General features: G+C 35.7%; 1 protein-coding gene across 10 annotated transcripts in view; it reads left to right on the plus strand.

Annotated features, from left to right (window-relative positions):
• Nucleotides 1-16,345, plus strand: part of Scaper (S-phase cyclin A associated protein in the ER) — a 394,758-nt gene that overhangs the window by 245,995 nt on the left and 132,418 nt on the right. For 6 of the 10 annotated variants that reach the window (XM_063243413.1, XM_063243412.1, XM_063243407.1 and 3 more), the window contains one exon: nt 13,360-13,425. The exons of the other annotated variants lie outside the window; for them this stretch is intronic. In XM_063243413.1, the coding sequence (XP_063099483.1) occupies nt 13,360-13,425 (66 nt within the window). The remainder of the gene's footprint in view (nt 1-13,359; nt 13,426-16,345) is intronic. 10 annotated transcript variants of the gene reach the window in all.

Here is a 16,345-nt window from a genome sequence, read left to right on the forward strand (position 1 = left end):
CATTCTATGGTATACTGATACCATAGGAGTCCTTGTAAGTTCCAAGTTAGAGAAATAGAAGTAGGCTTTATTGTTTGAAGTACATGGCAACCAACATATGACATCTATGGGAAGAAAAATTGCCTTTCTTAGAAAAAGAAGTGCATCTTCTGTTTCTTCTTTCATCTGTATTTATTCCTCTATCTTTTCTATGGGATTAATATTACTGAACTTTTATATCTAATTAATGACAGATGCAGTATTGTCTGTCCAGATTACCTGGTAGCTACTGTTTTATCAACCAAGATACCTTTTAAAATGAAATGTTTCTTGCACCGTAAGAACAAAGCATTAGGCTTCTGCCTCTCCTTTCCGGTTGGAGTTCTAAATCCTGTAACCACCAATAGCTCACTTAGTGCTTAAATGCTACTTAGAAAATTACAAGATTCTTTTTATGCTGCCTGTTATAGTCAGGGTTTACAAGGGAAAAGATTTAATACAGGATCATTTCATAATATTCACCCAATGAGTCAAATGCCAAAACAGTGTAGGAGATCTGTCCACACACTAGAGACCCACAGAATCCAACTGAAGTTCTGGATCCCTGAATAAGTCCAGCTGCAGGCCTTGAGCCCATGGCAATATCCTCCACGAGTCCAACCGGAGACCTAGAGTCCTCGACAATGCCTCATGCAAATCTGTACCAAAGATCTGCACTAGGAAAGCCCAAAGGTTAGTAATGGAGCTAGAAAGTCTGTGCTAGCAGAATGGAGGATCTGTGCCAGCAGACTGAGGAATCTGCACTGGTGTCAGGAAGTGATGCTCAAAGGACCAGAGCTCCCCTGAAAAGAACCACAGCCATCCTCAGTGCCAGCAAGGACCTGAGTTCCTCCAGTGATGAAAACAGCTGAGTTCATATCTGGAAAACCATGGTGACCTGCTTCTCCAGAAGAATCATCTTCCCCTCCAGTTCTCTTTTATGCTGTTGCCAACAATCCTCAGATGGGCCTTCCACACCCAGCACCAGCTGATTCACTTCACCTCGATGTTTCAAGTTAATTAATCGACCACACTGTCTTTACACAACTGAATTTTAAGGCACATTCTATTCCTATATCAAACCAATTGATTTTATACTGTATGTAAAAATGTTTGATTAAAGAGAAGCAAGCGCATCAATCAGTTGACTCTTCTTTCCCCTTCCTCCAGTCAGTAGTCAAGCCTGACTCTTCTACTTGTATATATACCTTTTATCCAGCCAACTTTCTCTTCATTTGAATTATCACTGTTGGTATTAGAACCCTAGTCATCTTTCAGTTGAAATACAGTAATCTTCTCTACGGATTCTTCTGTTGTTATTTTAATCATTTCCAGTATATGTTTTCTATCAGTGGTCAGAGCTATTTTTAAAAGTAAAATACTGATACATCATTCCATGCTTAAAAACCTTTAGACATGGGGCTGGGGATTTAGCTCAGCGGCATAAGCACCTGCCTTGCAAGCAGGCCGTCGTGAGTTTGATCTCTGGTACCGATAAAAAGGAAAAAAAAAAAAAAAACCTTTAGACAACTCTATTGCTGTAGAATTAGATTGGAGCTCTTATCTTTGCATTCTAAATCTCCTGCAAAATCTGTTCCCTGCCTATCCCTCTGACATCATCTCTCAGTATTTCTCCATTCATATGTTACATTATAAACATTTCAGTGGCTTAAAGTTGTTCAATGGTCCCGTGTCCTTTTATCTCTATACATCTCTTCCCCTAGGAAACTAGCTCTCTCCCAACTATTGCTTTCACTTCTTCCTGCCATCTGTTCCATATAAATACATAAACAAATACTTTTGCTTTGTTTAGGTTCCTGACCTTTAAGGCCCAACTCTTGTGTCCCCAACTCCAGACAGTGCTCCCTGCCTTTCCCCTTCTTATATCTCGAAGTATAAGCCTAATGTGTGTCCATCATATGTAGAATTTACTACATTAGGTTGTACTAATCTGTTTTCAAATTTTTCTCAGTAGAATGTGAAGTCCTTTGAGGGCAGTTCCTAGTCATGTGTGCTTACATGTTTACACTATTCAGCATACACATTGGTGGCAGGCAATAAATATTTATTAAAATAAAATTCTTTTACTCTTCTTTGAGACCATTTATTCCCTTAAGACAAACAATCACCAAAATATTCAAAATAGATGCTTATTGGGGCCAAACAGCTTGCCTTTATGGAATGTTCTAGGAATTAAATCACAAAGTTTACTTATTTAGAGAGAAATGTGTAACGTTGAAGGGTTATGTTGAAGCTTTCAACAGTAACTATTTCCTTGTGTTTACTTTTGCTTTTATTTCTCAAGTTTATTGTCTCTATTTCAAGGATCAGAGGAATGAAAAGTAGATGGACTTTTTTGCCCCCAAAAATGCCTATAAATTGTATCATTTTTTGAAAGCAGATTTTCGTTATGTGGGAGGTTTTGGGTTTTTTTTTGTTTGTTTGTTTGTTTGGTTTTTTTTTTTTTTTTGCTATCTATTAGATTTAGACTTCTAAAGCACTGACTGTATATTCCTTGTATATTCTATATAAAACGCAGACTGCTGAATTGATGTATTAAAAACCTGTTCATGTATAACTCTAAGAAAATGACTTATGAAATATACCAGAAAAATCTGGTAAGATTAGGTAGATCACGTACATTTATGAACTGTACAAAATGGCCATTTTTAATTTATTCTATGGCCATCTCTCATTTAATAGTATTTAACTTTCATAAGGGAATTAGATCATTTTCAAATTCTTTCTGAAGTTCTTAGATTTATAATCCTTTTCTATCTTATACTGTTTATTCTTAGCTACTTGAATAATGCCCCTTTTCAAAGGTTCAGTAGTCTTACTCGTAGGAATAATGTAGAGCCATCTCTAATCTAAGTTTGTGGTTCATCATGTCTGTCTAGGTAAACTTCCCAACACTAATTTTTTATATAATTACACTCAATTAATAGTTAATCCAATTAGGTTTGTTTTTCAGTGCATACTGTGCAGAGAGGAAATACAGAATATAGATAAAAACTCAGATTCTAGAGTCACATATATTCCATACAGTTTTAAGATATCACAAAGATCACAGAATATGTCCTTCAAAAACTTTGTCTACTGTTACATCTCTCACTTACATTGACTAAATTGGAAGATATGAAATCTGGAAAAACCTCTAGGGTAGAAAGTGATGTTTATTTAATGACATTATTCTAAATGCTTCCTAGCTGGAGAAGCAGAGAGAGGAGGTATAAAGAAAATAATTGTTACTAACTCGTATGCAGATTATTCAGTCCTTTCAACATTTCCTTGAAATGGGAACTGTGAGTCCTATTTTATTAATAAGAACAGTGAGGCATCAAGAGTATAAGTCTGATGTTATGTGATTACAACTGTAGCAGAAGAATTGGGATTCAATTAATATCTAACTGTACCACTGTTATGTTATAAATATCCACTAATAAAAAATAATGTTAATAAAAATTTAAATAAATAGTTCATTTAATTTTTTGGTATGCATTTAGTAAAAATTTATTTCTAATGTTATACTAAACAAAGATATTTTTATGTTAAGATAGTCATTCTTTTTTTTTTTTTTTTTTTTTTTGTCTTTTTCATTTTTATCGGTACTGGGGATCAAACTCAGGACTGCCTGCTTGCAAGGCAGGTGCTTATGCCACTGAGCTAAATCCCCAGCCCCAAGATAGTCATTCTTATAATGTAGAATTGAACATCAAATAACTTAGGGAATAAATTAGAATATATTGATTAATAAAATTATTTTTAAAAGAAAAAGTTGAGATTCAAACTCTGGCAAAATTATTCTGTAGTCTGCAGTCTTAGCCCCTGTTTTGATGCTTCTAAACAATGACTAAGACACAGTCCTTACCTACAAGGAGCTTGAGGTGTGTAGGACAGTATTTGGTCATTGTCATGGTTTATGTCGGTGGCCGACAGACCTCATGCATTTACATTATGCATCTGTGATTGGTTCATTGTATAGTGCTTGGATTGATGGTGTCAGTGCTACACCCACATAGGGTGGAGCCAGGATGTGATGTAAAGGCAGGAAAAAGGTGTGTCTTGCTCTGTTTTGCCAGTTTCTGCTTGCTGTTTGCAGTGGCCATGAATTGTGGCCCCACCATGCCACCCTGTCTTGGAGCCAACTGAATATGGACTGAAACCTCCAAAAACTGTAAAAATAGACCTTTCCTTTCCCAACTTTGTATTTTTTTTATTTAAAAGAAAAAAGAGAAAAAAACAGAACAAAACAAAACAGTGTAAGGGTGCAAGTAATACAGAACTACAAAAAAAAAAAAAAAAACAGTAAGCTATCACCAGTTAATAGAATACACGCTATCATCTTAGAAACAGTGTTTCAGGTCACAGGATCAAAGCATACAAAGTGAACATTCAAACAGTGAGACTGCAAATAGTTGTGTTCAATAATCCAATCAAAAATATTAATATGGTCATCTATTTAACACACCTAAACACCCTTGCTATTGTATCCTTTAGGGCACTTTTTTCCCCTCTCTTAATTACAACAAAATTTACACATTTTGGGTTTTATTGCTCCCTTAGATCTTATTACTTTTTTTTGTAAGAGAATAAAATCAAGCATGATAAAAACAAAGCTGTCAGTAAAAACCAAGGATAGACATAGCACATGATGTAAAAACAGAGTACAAGGTTATCAACAATGGTTACCATAATGCCTCTTGCTTCCTTAAGAAGAATTTTCTATCTCATCAGGTATTATAAAGTTGAACAAAACAGTAGAGAACAAGACCAATAAAACCTAAACATTGTAAATCTTACAGAACCTCAAAAGAGGATAATAGTCAAACCAGAATGGGATCATAGTGAATCTTATTGCCTTCAAAGTAGTTGCCTATACTCTGATACTTGATACTTTCATACAGAGCAGATAATCAGTCAAAACAAGATAACGGGGGTATTACAGGACTTCAAGTTAATAGGAAATCAAAAAAGTTACTATAATATATCCTGCTAGTTTTTTTGATTTTTTTCCCCTTAGTTTAAAAAAGAAATTTAAAAAATTAAATAATTTTTTAATGAATAAGGGAGAGGTTGAGATAAAAGGGGGCATAACAACATAACAATACAGGTTAAAACATGACACTTTCAGCAACCTAGTGCTTTACCACCAAATAACCCGACTTAATAGTAGTTATCATAGTGTCTTTTTCCTTGCAATATTTGAATATAACTTCATATGCTATAGCATCAAACATATCAAGACAGTGTAACACCATTAAAGTGGATGAAAGCATTGTAGAGTATTTAGAACCAGCTAACAGAAAAATGAACAATGGTTTCTATATTGTCTCTTTGCCTATAACAATTTTTGTTTATACTACCACATACGATAAAATCCAGCAAGATACAACATGATAAAATCAATGGAGACAGAAGAGCCATAGTTTGGTGCGGCTTCAAAACAAGATGGTATTAAATCAGCACTAGCTATTATGATGTCTTGTTTTCTTCAAAATAGCTGTTCATTGCATCACAGGAATATCAAATAGCCCAAAATAAAGCCATTCCAATTAATGAGTGAAAACTTTATAAGGCTTCAACGCCACATCATGGGGAATCATGGTTACCACATACTTTTATATATTTGAATCATTTCTTATACTAGGGAAACTGTTCGGTGTTCACAGATGCAAGTTTGATTTATTTCACTTATGAGTATGGTTTCAAGCTGTGCCCATTTATTGATAAATACCTCATTGTGATCCTTCTTTATAGCTGAGGAGTACGCCATTGTATAGAAATACTATAACTTTTTTATCCATTCCTCAGTTGATGGACACTTGGGTTGTTTCCAAGATTTGGCGATTACAAATTGTTCTGCTATAAACATAGATGCACATATATCACTGTGGTATGATGCTTTCAGTTCTTCTGGGAATATGCCTAGAAGTGGAATAGCTGGAACAAATGGGACTTCCAATCCCAGCTTTTTGAGAAATCTCCAGACTGACCTCCACAAAGGTTGTACCAGTCTACACTCCCACCAACAGTGTAGGAGAGTTCCTTTTTCCCCACAGCCTCTCCAGCACTTGTTGTTGTTGGTTTTCTTGATCCTAGCTATTCTTTCAGGAGTAAGATGGAATCTCGGTGTGGTTTTAATTTTCACTTCCCTAATGACCAATGATGGCGAACATTTTTTCATGTATTTATTTGCCATTTGTATTTCGTCCTTTGAGAAGTGTGTATTCATCTCAGTTGCCTATTTTTGGATTGGGTCTTTGAATTTTGGGGGTCTGAGTTTTTTTAATTCTTTTTATGTTTTAGACAAAAGTCCCTTGTCTGAGGGACAGTTCACTAAGATCTTTTCCCAGTTTGTGGGTTTTCTTTTCACTATGCTAGAGATTTTTTTTGACTTACAGAAACTTTTTAATAAGAGATGGTCCCGGTTATTGATTCTGGGAAGTATTTCCCATGCCGTTTGAGTCTTGTTCATGAATTCTCTACCTACCCTTAAGTCTTCAAGGTTTCTACCTAATTTGTCTTCCAGTAGATTTAGTGTTTCTGTTTTAATATTCAGATCTTTGATCCATTTAGATTTTAATTTAGTGCATGGTGATAGGCTTGGGTCGAGTTTTAGTTTTCAGCAAATGGAGAGCCAGTTTTTCCAACACCATTTATTAAAAAGACTGTCGTTTTTTCCAGTGAACCTGCTTGGCTCCTTTATCAAAGATAAGGTGGTTGAGTGTGTTTGTAGTTGTGGTTGTATCTTGTAATCTGTTTCATTGATCCTCTGCTCTGTTTTGATTCCAGTACCAATGTTGACTTTACTATTGTTGCTTTGTAGTATAACTTCAAGTCAGGGATTGTTATACATCCTCCCTTGCCTTTGCTGCTTAGAATTGCCTTTGATATTCTAGGTCTCTTCTGGTTCCAGATGAATTTTAGGAGTGATTTCTCTAGACCTATAAGGTATGTTGATGGTATTTTTATTGGGATTGCATTGAATCTGTATAACAATTTTGGGAGAATGGCCTTTCTCACAATGTTTATTCTTCCTATCCATGAACATGGGATGTCTTTCCATTTTCTGAGATCACCTTCAATTTCTTCTTTCAGTGTATTATAATTTTCCGTGTGTAGGTCTTTCACTTCTTTCATAAGAGTAATTCCTAAATATTTCATTTTTTTGCTTGCTAGTGTGAAGAATGTGGCTTCTCTTATTTCTCTCTGTGATTTTGTTGTTAGTGTATAGGAATGCTATTGATTTCTGAGTATTGATTTTGTATCCAGCTACATTACTGAATTTATTTATTATATCTAAGAGTCTTTCAATGGAGTTTAGGGGGTCTTCTATGTAGAGTATCATGTCATCTGCAAACAATGACAATTTAACTTCTTCTTTTCCTATCTTTACCCCTTTTATTTTTCTCTCTTGTCTAATTCCTCTGGCTAGTACTTCCAGGACTATATTAAATAGGAGAAGTGATAAAGGACATCCTTATATTGTGCCTGATTTTAAAGTAAAGGCTTCCAACTTTTGGCCATTTAGTATGATACTGGCTCTTGGTTTGTCGTAGACGGCCTTTATTATACTGAGGTAAAGACCATCTATTCCAATTTTGTGTAAAGTTCTTATCATAAATGAATGCTGGACCTTATCAAAGGCTTTTTCTGCATTTATGGAAATGATCATGTGATTCTTACTTTTGGCTTTATTGATATGGTGGATTATATTTATTGATTTACACATGTTGAACCATCCATCCCTGCATGCCTGGGATGAATCCCACTTGGTCATGGTGTATAATCTTCTTGATGATTTGCTGCATCCTATTTGCCAATATTTTATTGAGGATTTTTGCATCTGTGTTCATTAGGGAGATTGGTCTGTAGTTCTCTTTTTCAGTTGGGTCTTTCTCAGGTTTTGGTACTAGAGTGATATTTGCTTCCAGGAATGACTTGGGAAGGATTGCTTCCCTTTCAATTTCATTGAAGAGTTTGAGGAGTGTCGGTATTAGGTCTTCTTTGTATTTCTTGTAGAATTCTGCAGTGAATCCGTCTGGGCCTGGGCTCTTCTTTGTAGGTAAGGAATTAATTACATGTTCAATTTCATTGATAGAGATTGGGTTATTCAGCAGTTTTACATCCTCTTGATCTAGCTTTGGTACTTCACATGTTTCTAAGAATCTGTCTATTTCTTCTGTGTTATCAAACCTTTGAGAGTAGAGGTTTTCAAAATAGGTGTTTGATCTTCTATATTTCTATTGAGTCTGTAGTGACTTCACCTTTTTCATTTCTTATTGCATGAATTTGAGCTCTTTCTTCCTTTTTTAAATAAGATTGGCTAGGGGCTTATCGATTTTATTTACTCTTTCAAAGAACCAACTTTTTGATTTGTTGATTCTTTGGATTGTTTTCTTAGTCTCTATTGCATCGATTTCTGGTCTGATTTTTATAATTTCCTCTCTTCTTTTGGCTTTGGGCTTGACTTGCTCTTCTTTTTCTAGCTGTTTGATGTGTAGCATCATATTGTTTATTTGTATTCGTTCTGTTTTCCTGATGTGGGAACTCAGTGCAATAAATTTTCCTATGAGGATGGCTTTCATTGCATCCCACAGATTCTGGTAAGTTGTACCTATATTTTCATTTGTTTGTAGGTATTGCTTAATTTCTTTTTTAATTTCCTCTGTGACCCACTGATTACTCAAGAGTGTGTTATTCAGTTTCCATGTGTTTGTGGGATTTTTGCAGTATCTTTTATCGTTAATTACTAATTTCATAGCGCTATGGTCCGATAGCATGCAAGGGATAATTTCAACTCTTTTGCATTTATTTAAATATGTTCTGTGAGTTAATATATGGTCTGTTTTAGAGAATGACCCATGTACTGCTGAGAAGAATGTGTATTCTGTTGTTGTTGTGTGGAATACTCTGTATATGTCTATTAAGTCCATTTGTTCACAGGTGCAATTCAGTTCTTTTATTTCTTTGTTGATTTTTTGTTTGGTTGATCTGTCCATTGTGTCAATGGTGTGTTAAGATCTCCTGTTAGAATTGTGTTACTGCTGATTTGGTTTTTCATTTCTGTTAGTACTTGTTTTATATAACTGGGTGCTCTGGAGTTTGGTGCATATATATTTAAGATAGTTATCTCTTCCTCTTGGAGTTTTCCCCTAAAGAGTATGTAGTGACCTTCTTTGTTCTTTATGGTCATTGTTGGTTTAAAGTTCATGTTGTCTGCAAACAGAATGGCTACTCCTGCTTTTTTTTTTTTTTGGATTCCTGCTGCATGAAGTATTGTTTTCCATTCTTTGACTTTCAGTCTGTGAGTATCCTTCTGGGTTAGATGGGTTTCCTGTAAAAAGCATATGGTTGGATTTTGTTTCTTGATCCATTCTGCTAGTCTGATTCTTTTGATTGGTGCATTGAGACCATTTACATTAATGGTTATAACTGTTAAATGCTGGTTTTACTGTTACGTCTCTGCTGTTGCATCTTTATCTTTCTGTTCTGTTTAATTATCTGCTTTGCTTAGTGGTTTTTTCCTTTGTGTATCTAAACTGTCTTTCAATATTTTTTGCAGGGTTGGCTTGGTGTTCATGAAGTTTTTCAGCTGTTCTTTGTCATGGAAGTATCGTATTTCACCATCAATTTTGAATGATAGTTTTGCAGGATACATCAGTCTAGGTTGGAAATCATTTTGCTTTAGGATCTGGAATACTTCACTCCATGCTCTTCTTGACTTTATTGTTTGTGCTGAGAAGTCTGCTGTGATTCTGATAGGTTTTACTTTATAGGTCATCTGTCTTTTCTCTCTGACAGCCTTTAATATTCTATTCTTTCGTTCGATTTCTGGGATGGTCATTATTATATGTCTGGGTGTAGATTTATTTTGGTTATGACTATTTGGAGTTCTATATGCTTCATTGATCTTGATATCAGTTTCCAATCTCATGTTTGGAAAATTTTCAGCTATTACTTCTCTAAGTATCCTCTTGACATCCTTTATGTTGTCCCCTTCTTTTTCGTTTTTATGTTGTTCCCTTCTTTTTTGTTTATCCCTATCAACCTTACGTTGTTTCTCTTTGCGTCATCCTGTAGGTGTTGAATTGTTATTTCCTGATTTCTTGTTATTTTTAAAAGATCTTTTCTTTCCTGTTCAATGGCTGCAATCTTGTCTTCGAGGTCTGAGATTCTATCTTCACATTCATTGAGGTGGTTTTTACAACTTTCAATGGAGTTTTTCATTTCCTGTATATCTCTTTGCATCTGTTTTATGTATTCTGTTTGTTTCTTATATTGTTCATCCAGGGATTCTATCCTTTTGTTTAGTTCTTCCAATTTTTTAATTGCATCTTCTTTAGCTGTGTTTAGCATCAGTTTCATTTCTTTTATCATTTCTTCTTTTATCTGAGAGATTATTTCTAGTTTGAATTCCTTTAAGGCTTCCCATACTTGCTTCTTTATTTCAGTTACCATTATTTCAGGTATTTTAGTTATATGGCATGTGTTTTCTTCTATGCACATGGCTCCTAGGCTTTCTTGGGATGGGCTGGATGTTTGAGATTGCATTTTGGTCTTTCGTTTTGTCATTTTCTGTATTTTGGAACTTCAAGTGTTGTTCCAGGTGTGGGAGAGTGTTCCGTCAGCTTGGGATGGGGCTCCCTGCGATGGCCCCACTCACTGGATCCAGCAGGGAACCACAGCCTGGTCCCCAGGCCAGTAAGAGTGTCCCCTCAGGCTGGGCGGGGTTCCCAGCCCCCTTTGCTCCTCTCACAGGTCCTGTAGGTTGGGAGCTGGCCTGGTCCCCAGGTCAGGAAGAAAGTTCCCACATGCTCTGTGGGAATCCCAGCCACCGCTGCTACAGTCACAGATCTGGCAAGGTCCCTGGTCTGGTGGGGAACCGGCCTGGTCCTCAGGTCAGGGAGAAAGTTCCCGCAGGCTGGGCGGAACTCCCAGCCGCCACTGCTACAGTCTCTGATCCCAGCCTGGTCCGGGTCTGGTAGGGAACCGGCCAGGTCCCCAGGTCAGGGAGAAAGTTCCCGCAGGCTGGGCAGGACTCCCAGCCGCTGCTGCTACAGTCTCTGATCCAGCCTGGTCCCGGGTCGTAGGGAACCGGCCAGGTCCCCAGGTCAGGGAGAAAGTTCCCGCAGGCTGGGCAGGACTCCCAGCCGCTGCTGTTACACTCACCAGTCCGGCCTGGTCTCTGGTCTCCTTTCCCAACTTTGGACATCAGGTATTTTGTCTCAGCGACAAGTAAAAAGTAACTAAGACAGTCATATAGGACTTATTTTGCAGTCCCTTATATGACAAAGATAGCAGCCCTACATCATTTTTCTACCTGGTTCTCCTTTATTAGAATATTTCTATTTACTTTTCTCAGGGCCACTATATCCCCTTTTCCTTCCTGAAACAGTCTCCTCATGTTCTGTGTCATTTAATGTTTATAAGTGAATATTTTCAGAGCTATAAGTTCTTCTTAGAATCTTCACATTTCTTTTCCACATAATTTCTACATATCCTATGGATATAAATGTGTTTTCTGACTTGAGGGAAAGGTCTGTTTCAGACCTCAGATTCAAAACTTAATGTAGATACAGATTGATCATCAAATGTCTTTTCAGATGAACTTGAGAGTAATGAAAAATGGATTTATATTTGCCTTTTCTGAAGAAATAAGATTCTGTAATGGACCCATGTTCTCCAAGCTTAATGACTCCCTTGAATTTTGTTTGCCTTAAATCAGCAGACTTCTAAACATTTTAGCTCACTGTTAGTAAAGGTCTTATTCTCACTAGCTGCAAGGCAGAGCACAGAGTAGCTCTAGTGATAGAATTCAGTAGGGCAGTATAAACTCTTCAGTAAACACTTGCTTATATTAGCGTTAGCAAAATCAAGAGGAAAGAACACATATTCTGGAAAAGCCTGTCACACCATTCTTCACATAAGACGATAATGTTTGCAGTTTTTTCTCCAGAGAACTTTGTTTAAGGTACTGGTGATAGACCCACAGCCTTTGCACCAACTTACATCCATAGCCTTCTGTTGTTGTTGTTGTTTTGGGGTTTACTCAATTTTATTAGTGCATATGAATACATAATGAATGCTTTCATCATGGGGAGTTGGTATATGTATGTACTGCATCTTAGTCCTTTTTACTTTCCCTTCTCCTCCTTTTCTTCCATCTCCTTCCTGTCTGCAAAAGATCTACCTCTCTGTTTTCTATCATCTGCCTTTTATTTTGCTCTTTAAATTATTTATACTTCAGATTTCTCACACAAAGATAAACCATGAGACATTTAAACTTCTGTATCTGATTTGTTTCACGTAGCACTGTGGTCTCCAGGTCCATTTATTTTCCTATAAATGACTCAAATTTATCTTTCTTTATGGCTGAGTAATACTCCCTTCTGTGTAAATACTACATTTATCCATTCATGTGTTTGTTGCTATATAGGGCAGTTCCAAGATTTAGCTGTTGAGAGTTGTGCTGTTATAAACATGAAAATGCATGTGTCACTATAACATGTTTTAAGTCTTTTGGGAAGATACACAGAAGTATAACAGGATCAAATGAAATTCCTACTTTTAGTTATTTAAGGAATCTCCATACTGGTATCTTTACATTCCCACCAACATTGTAAAAAGGTTCGTTTTTTTTCCCCCTGAAGCCTTACCAGTATTTATCTTTTGAGTTTGTAGTAATAGCCATTTTTTCTGTAATAAGATGCATCTCAGTATTAGTAATGCTAAACATTTTTCCATGCACTTATTGACAATTTGTACTTCTGAGTTTTTATTCATTTCAGTTGCTCATTTTTTGATTGGGTCTTTTATTTGGAAGGTCTAAATTTTTTGAGTTCTTTATATATTCTAGGCAGTAGTTTTCTGCCTGAGGAATAGCTGATAATTTTTTCCCATTTTGTAGCTTATCACTTTACTCTTGGTTGTTTCCTTTGCTATCCTAAAGCTTTTTAATTTGATATCATTCCATTTGTTTATTCTTGGTATTATTTCTTATGAAGTTGGAGTTCTGTTCAGAGTCCATCTATGCCTTTGCCTTCAAGTGTGTTACACCAGAGGTAGCAAACCTATGGCATACATGTTGTTTTTCTTTTAAAATGAAAGATGTTAATGTATAAATTGTTTTTTCTAAACAAAAACCTCCGTGTTCAGGTTTAATGGCAGAGTTGGCACTTTCCAGTAAGTAAGTGGGTTTTAAGTTACAGGTTGGACACTACAGGTCTCTAAAAGATTTGCCATTACTGATGTTACCTAATTTATCTTCCAACAGATTCAGTGTTTCTGTTTCAATATTTCAGTCATTAATTCAATTTTGATTTTATTTTAATACAGGGTGAGATATATGGATCTGGATTCGGTCTTTATGTTGATAGCCAGTTTCCCCAGTATTATTTGTGGGTAAGCCTGTCTTATCACCAACATCTATTTTTTGTTCTTTTGTCAAAGATAAAATAACTGAATGTCCCTAGGGTTATTTCTGAATCCTCAATTCAGTTCCACTGATTTTCATGCTGTTTCTCTTGCTTCTGTCTTGTTGCCTATTATTAGTTTATTCAGATTTTTCCATCTTCTTGATTCACTTGTGGTATTTCATATGTCTAGGAATGTCTCCATTTCATCTACATTCTTCAATTTATTGGAATACTGTGTAAGGTTTTGAAGTAGTTTCATATAATCCTCTGGCTTTCAACCAAGTCAACTGTGATTTTTGCTATTTATATATCTCTCTCTTTTTCTCTCTCTCTTGTACATTTGGCTGAGGCTTATCAATCTTGTTTGTATTTTTAAGGAGTCAACTTTGATTCATTGAGCTTTTAGATTTTTGTCTCAATTCTAATTTCCACTTTGATTTTATAATTTCATTCTTTTTATTAATTTCAGGTTTGGATTGCTCGTTTTTCTAGGACCTTAAGACATATCTTTTTTTTTTAATTTAGGTTTCCTCATTCTTTTAATATGTGCCTTCACAGCTCTAAATTTCTCTCTTAAAACTTGCTTTCATTGTGTTCTAATAGGTTTCCATTATCATTTGGTTATAGGATCTTTTCTGTGTTCCATTGGTTATTCAGTAATGTGCTATTTAATCTCCATGTGTTTGTTTGTGTGATTTCTTACACTGTTCCTTTTACTATTCTTTTTATTGTTGATTTCTGACTTAATTCTGTTTGATCTAATATTATGCAGGTAATTATTTCAATTCTTTTGTATTTATTTAGGCATGCTTTATGGCCTAAGATATGATCCATTTTTTAAAAAATTGTATATGTTGCTGAGAAAAGTGTGTGTTCTCTTATTGGATGAAACACTCTATATAGCTATTTGTTGAGTCAGTTTGCTTAATAATGGGGTCTTTATTAAGTCTTGATTTGATTTATCCAAATGTGAGAGTGGGGTAATGAAGTCCTCACGATGATTATGTTAAGTGTTTATCTTTTATGTCCATTAGTTATTGTTTTACAAGGTTAAATGTGCCAACATTTGATGCATAGGCATTTTTCAATGTTATCTCTTCCTGTTGAATTATTCCTTTTACCAGTATGTAGTGTACCAGCATATGTGGTTGCATTTTTGTCTCTTTTGATCAGTTTTGGCTTGACATCTGCTGTATCTGAAAATAAGATAACTATTCCAGCTTGCTTTTGGGCTCTGGTTACATGGAATATCATTCTTCATCCTTTCATTTTTAGGCTATGAGCATCCTTTTGGATTAAGATGTCTCTTGTAGGCAATATATGGTTACATTTTGTTTATCGCTGGAGTCTGCTGGATTGTCTTGTTTGGTGAGTTAATATCACTGACATTGTGAGATGTTATTGTAATATGTTTACTGAATCCTGTCATATATTTGGTGTTTATTCCTTTTTTTTTTCCTTTTAACTACTGTGCTGTCCCACTTAGATGTATACTTTTATTTTTATTTGGTGCTGATGGCCTCCCTATCTTTGTCTAGATTTCTGAAAGTTTTTTCTGTATTGCTGGTTTAGTGGTTATGTATTTATTCAGAATTTCTTTCTCATGGGAAGCCTTTACTTTTCTATAAATTTTGAAGGCTAAATTGTTTTCTTAAAAAATTTCACTCCAGGTTCTCCTGGCTTTAAGATCTGTGCTGAGAGATCTGCTGCACCTCTTTTCCCTAAAAGTAAGGACTAGACAGAAAATAATGAGTCTGGAAAACTAGATATCAAAAATGCCAGCCCAAGCAGCCTGTCCTTCCCATACCTTCCATCACTATCTCTTGCTCAGCAGCTCCTCTGTAAGGTAGCAGGGATAGGCTGATTGGGGTGGGCATTTTTGATGGCTAGTTTTTCAGACTGATTATTTTCTGTCTAGGCCTTTACCTTTGGGGAAACGCAGTAATTCTAATAGCCTTGTCTTTGTATGTAATGTGCTGCTTTTGTCTAACAGCTTTTAGTATTCTCTCCTTTTTGTTTCTAGAATTTTGACTGTTATATGGTGTGGAGAGCTTATTTTCTGGTGATAGTTATTTGAGGTTTTGAATGCCTTTTGTATTTGAATGTTGAATTCCTTTCCTAGATTTGGAAAGGTTTTAGCTTGCATGGTGTCTTATTATTTTTAAATATCACTAAGTTTATGATCTATGCCATCCATTTTGTCTTCAATTTATGATACTATTCCCTCATATCAGTCAAACCTGCTGGCCATGTTTTCTATTGTATTTGTCATGTTCTGTATTTCTGCTTGCTTTTTTCCCCATAATTTCTAATTCTTTACCAAACAGATCATTCATATCTTGTACTATTTTAACTTAGTTTTTTGTTTCTTCTTTAGGCTCACTGAACTTCTTATTAGTAAAATCCATTTTCTGTTTAATACAGTCCTCTTTAACTTCACCAAACATCTTATGAAATTGTTAATGTGGTCCTTCTTTGAGCTCTTCAAACATTTTGATCATTTGATTACTTAGCTCTTTGCTTGTGATTTCCTCTACTTCCATGTCCATGAGATCAGTTAGGTTTTTAGAGGTATCTTGTCTCATATTTTTATTGTTTTTGTGCTGCAAGTTCATGACTAGTTAAGATAGAAAGACTGTCCCTGCTGTGTAGAAGTCTTTAGTTATAGTCTGTCTCCCAGTGATGTGTACTTATGTTTGATTACATTTTGGTGTTTACACTCCACTTCAACCTATTTGGCATAATGTTTGAAGATCTTCTCAGGGTCCAACCTTCTCCTAGGAGCTGGAACTATAGCACTTATGTTTGTGGAGATAGAACCATTTCCCCAGGAGCCACAATTAATGTTCTAGACCACTTCAGTCTTTTCTCTGGGTTGTAGTCAGTTTCTCTGCCTATTTGGAACA

This window comes from Cavia porcellus, unplaced genomic scaffold, assembly GCF_034190915.1.
Source record: "Cavia porcellus strain 051 isolate PalLab524CR breed Dunkin Hartley unplaced genomic scaffold, mCavPor4.1 scaffold_38, whole genome shotgun sequence".
Classification (NCBI taxonomy): domain Eukaryota; kingdom Metazoa; phylum Chordata; class Mammalia; order Rodentia; family Caviidae; genus Cavia; species Cavia porcellus.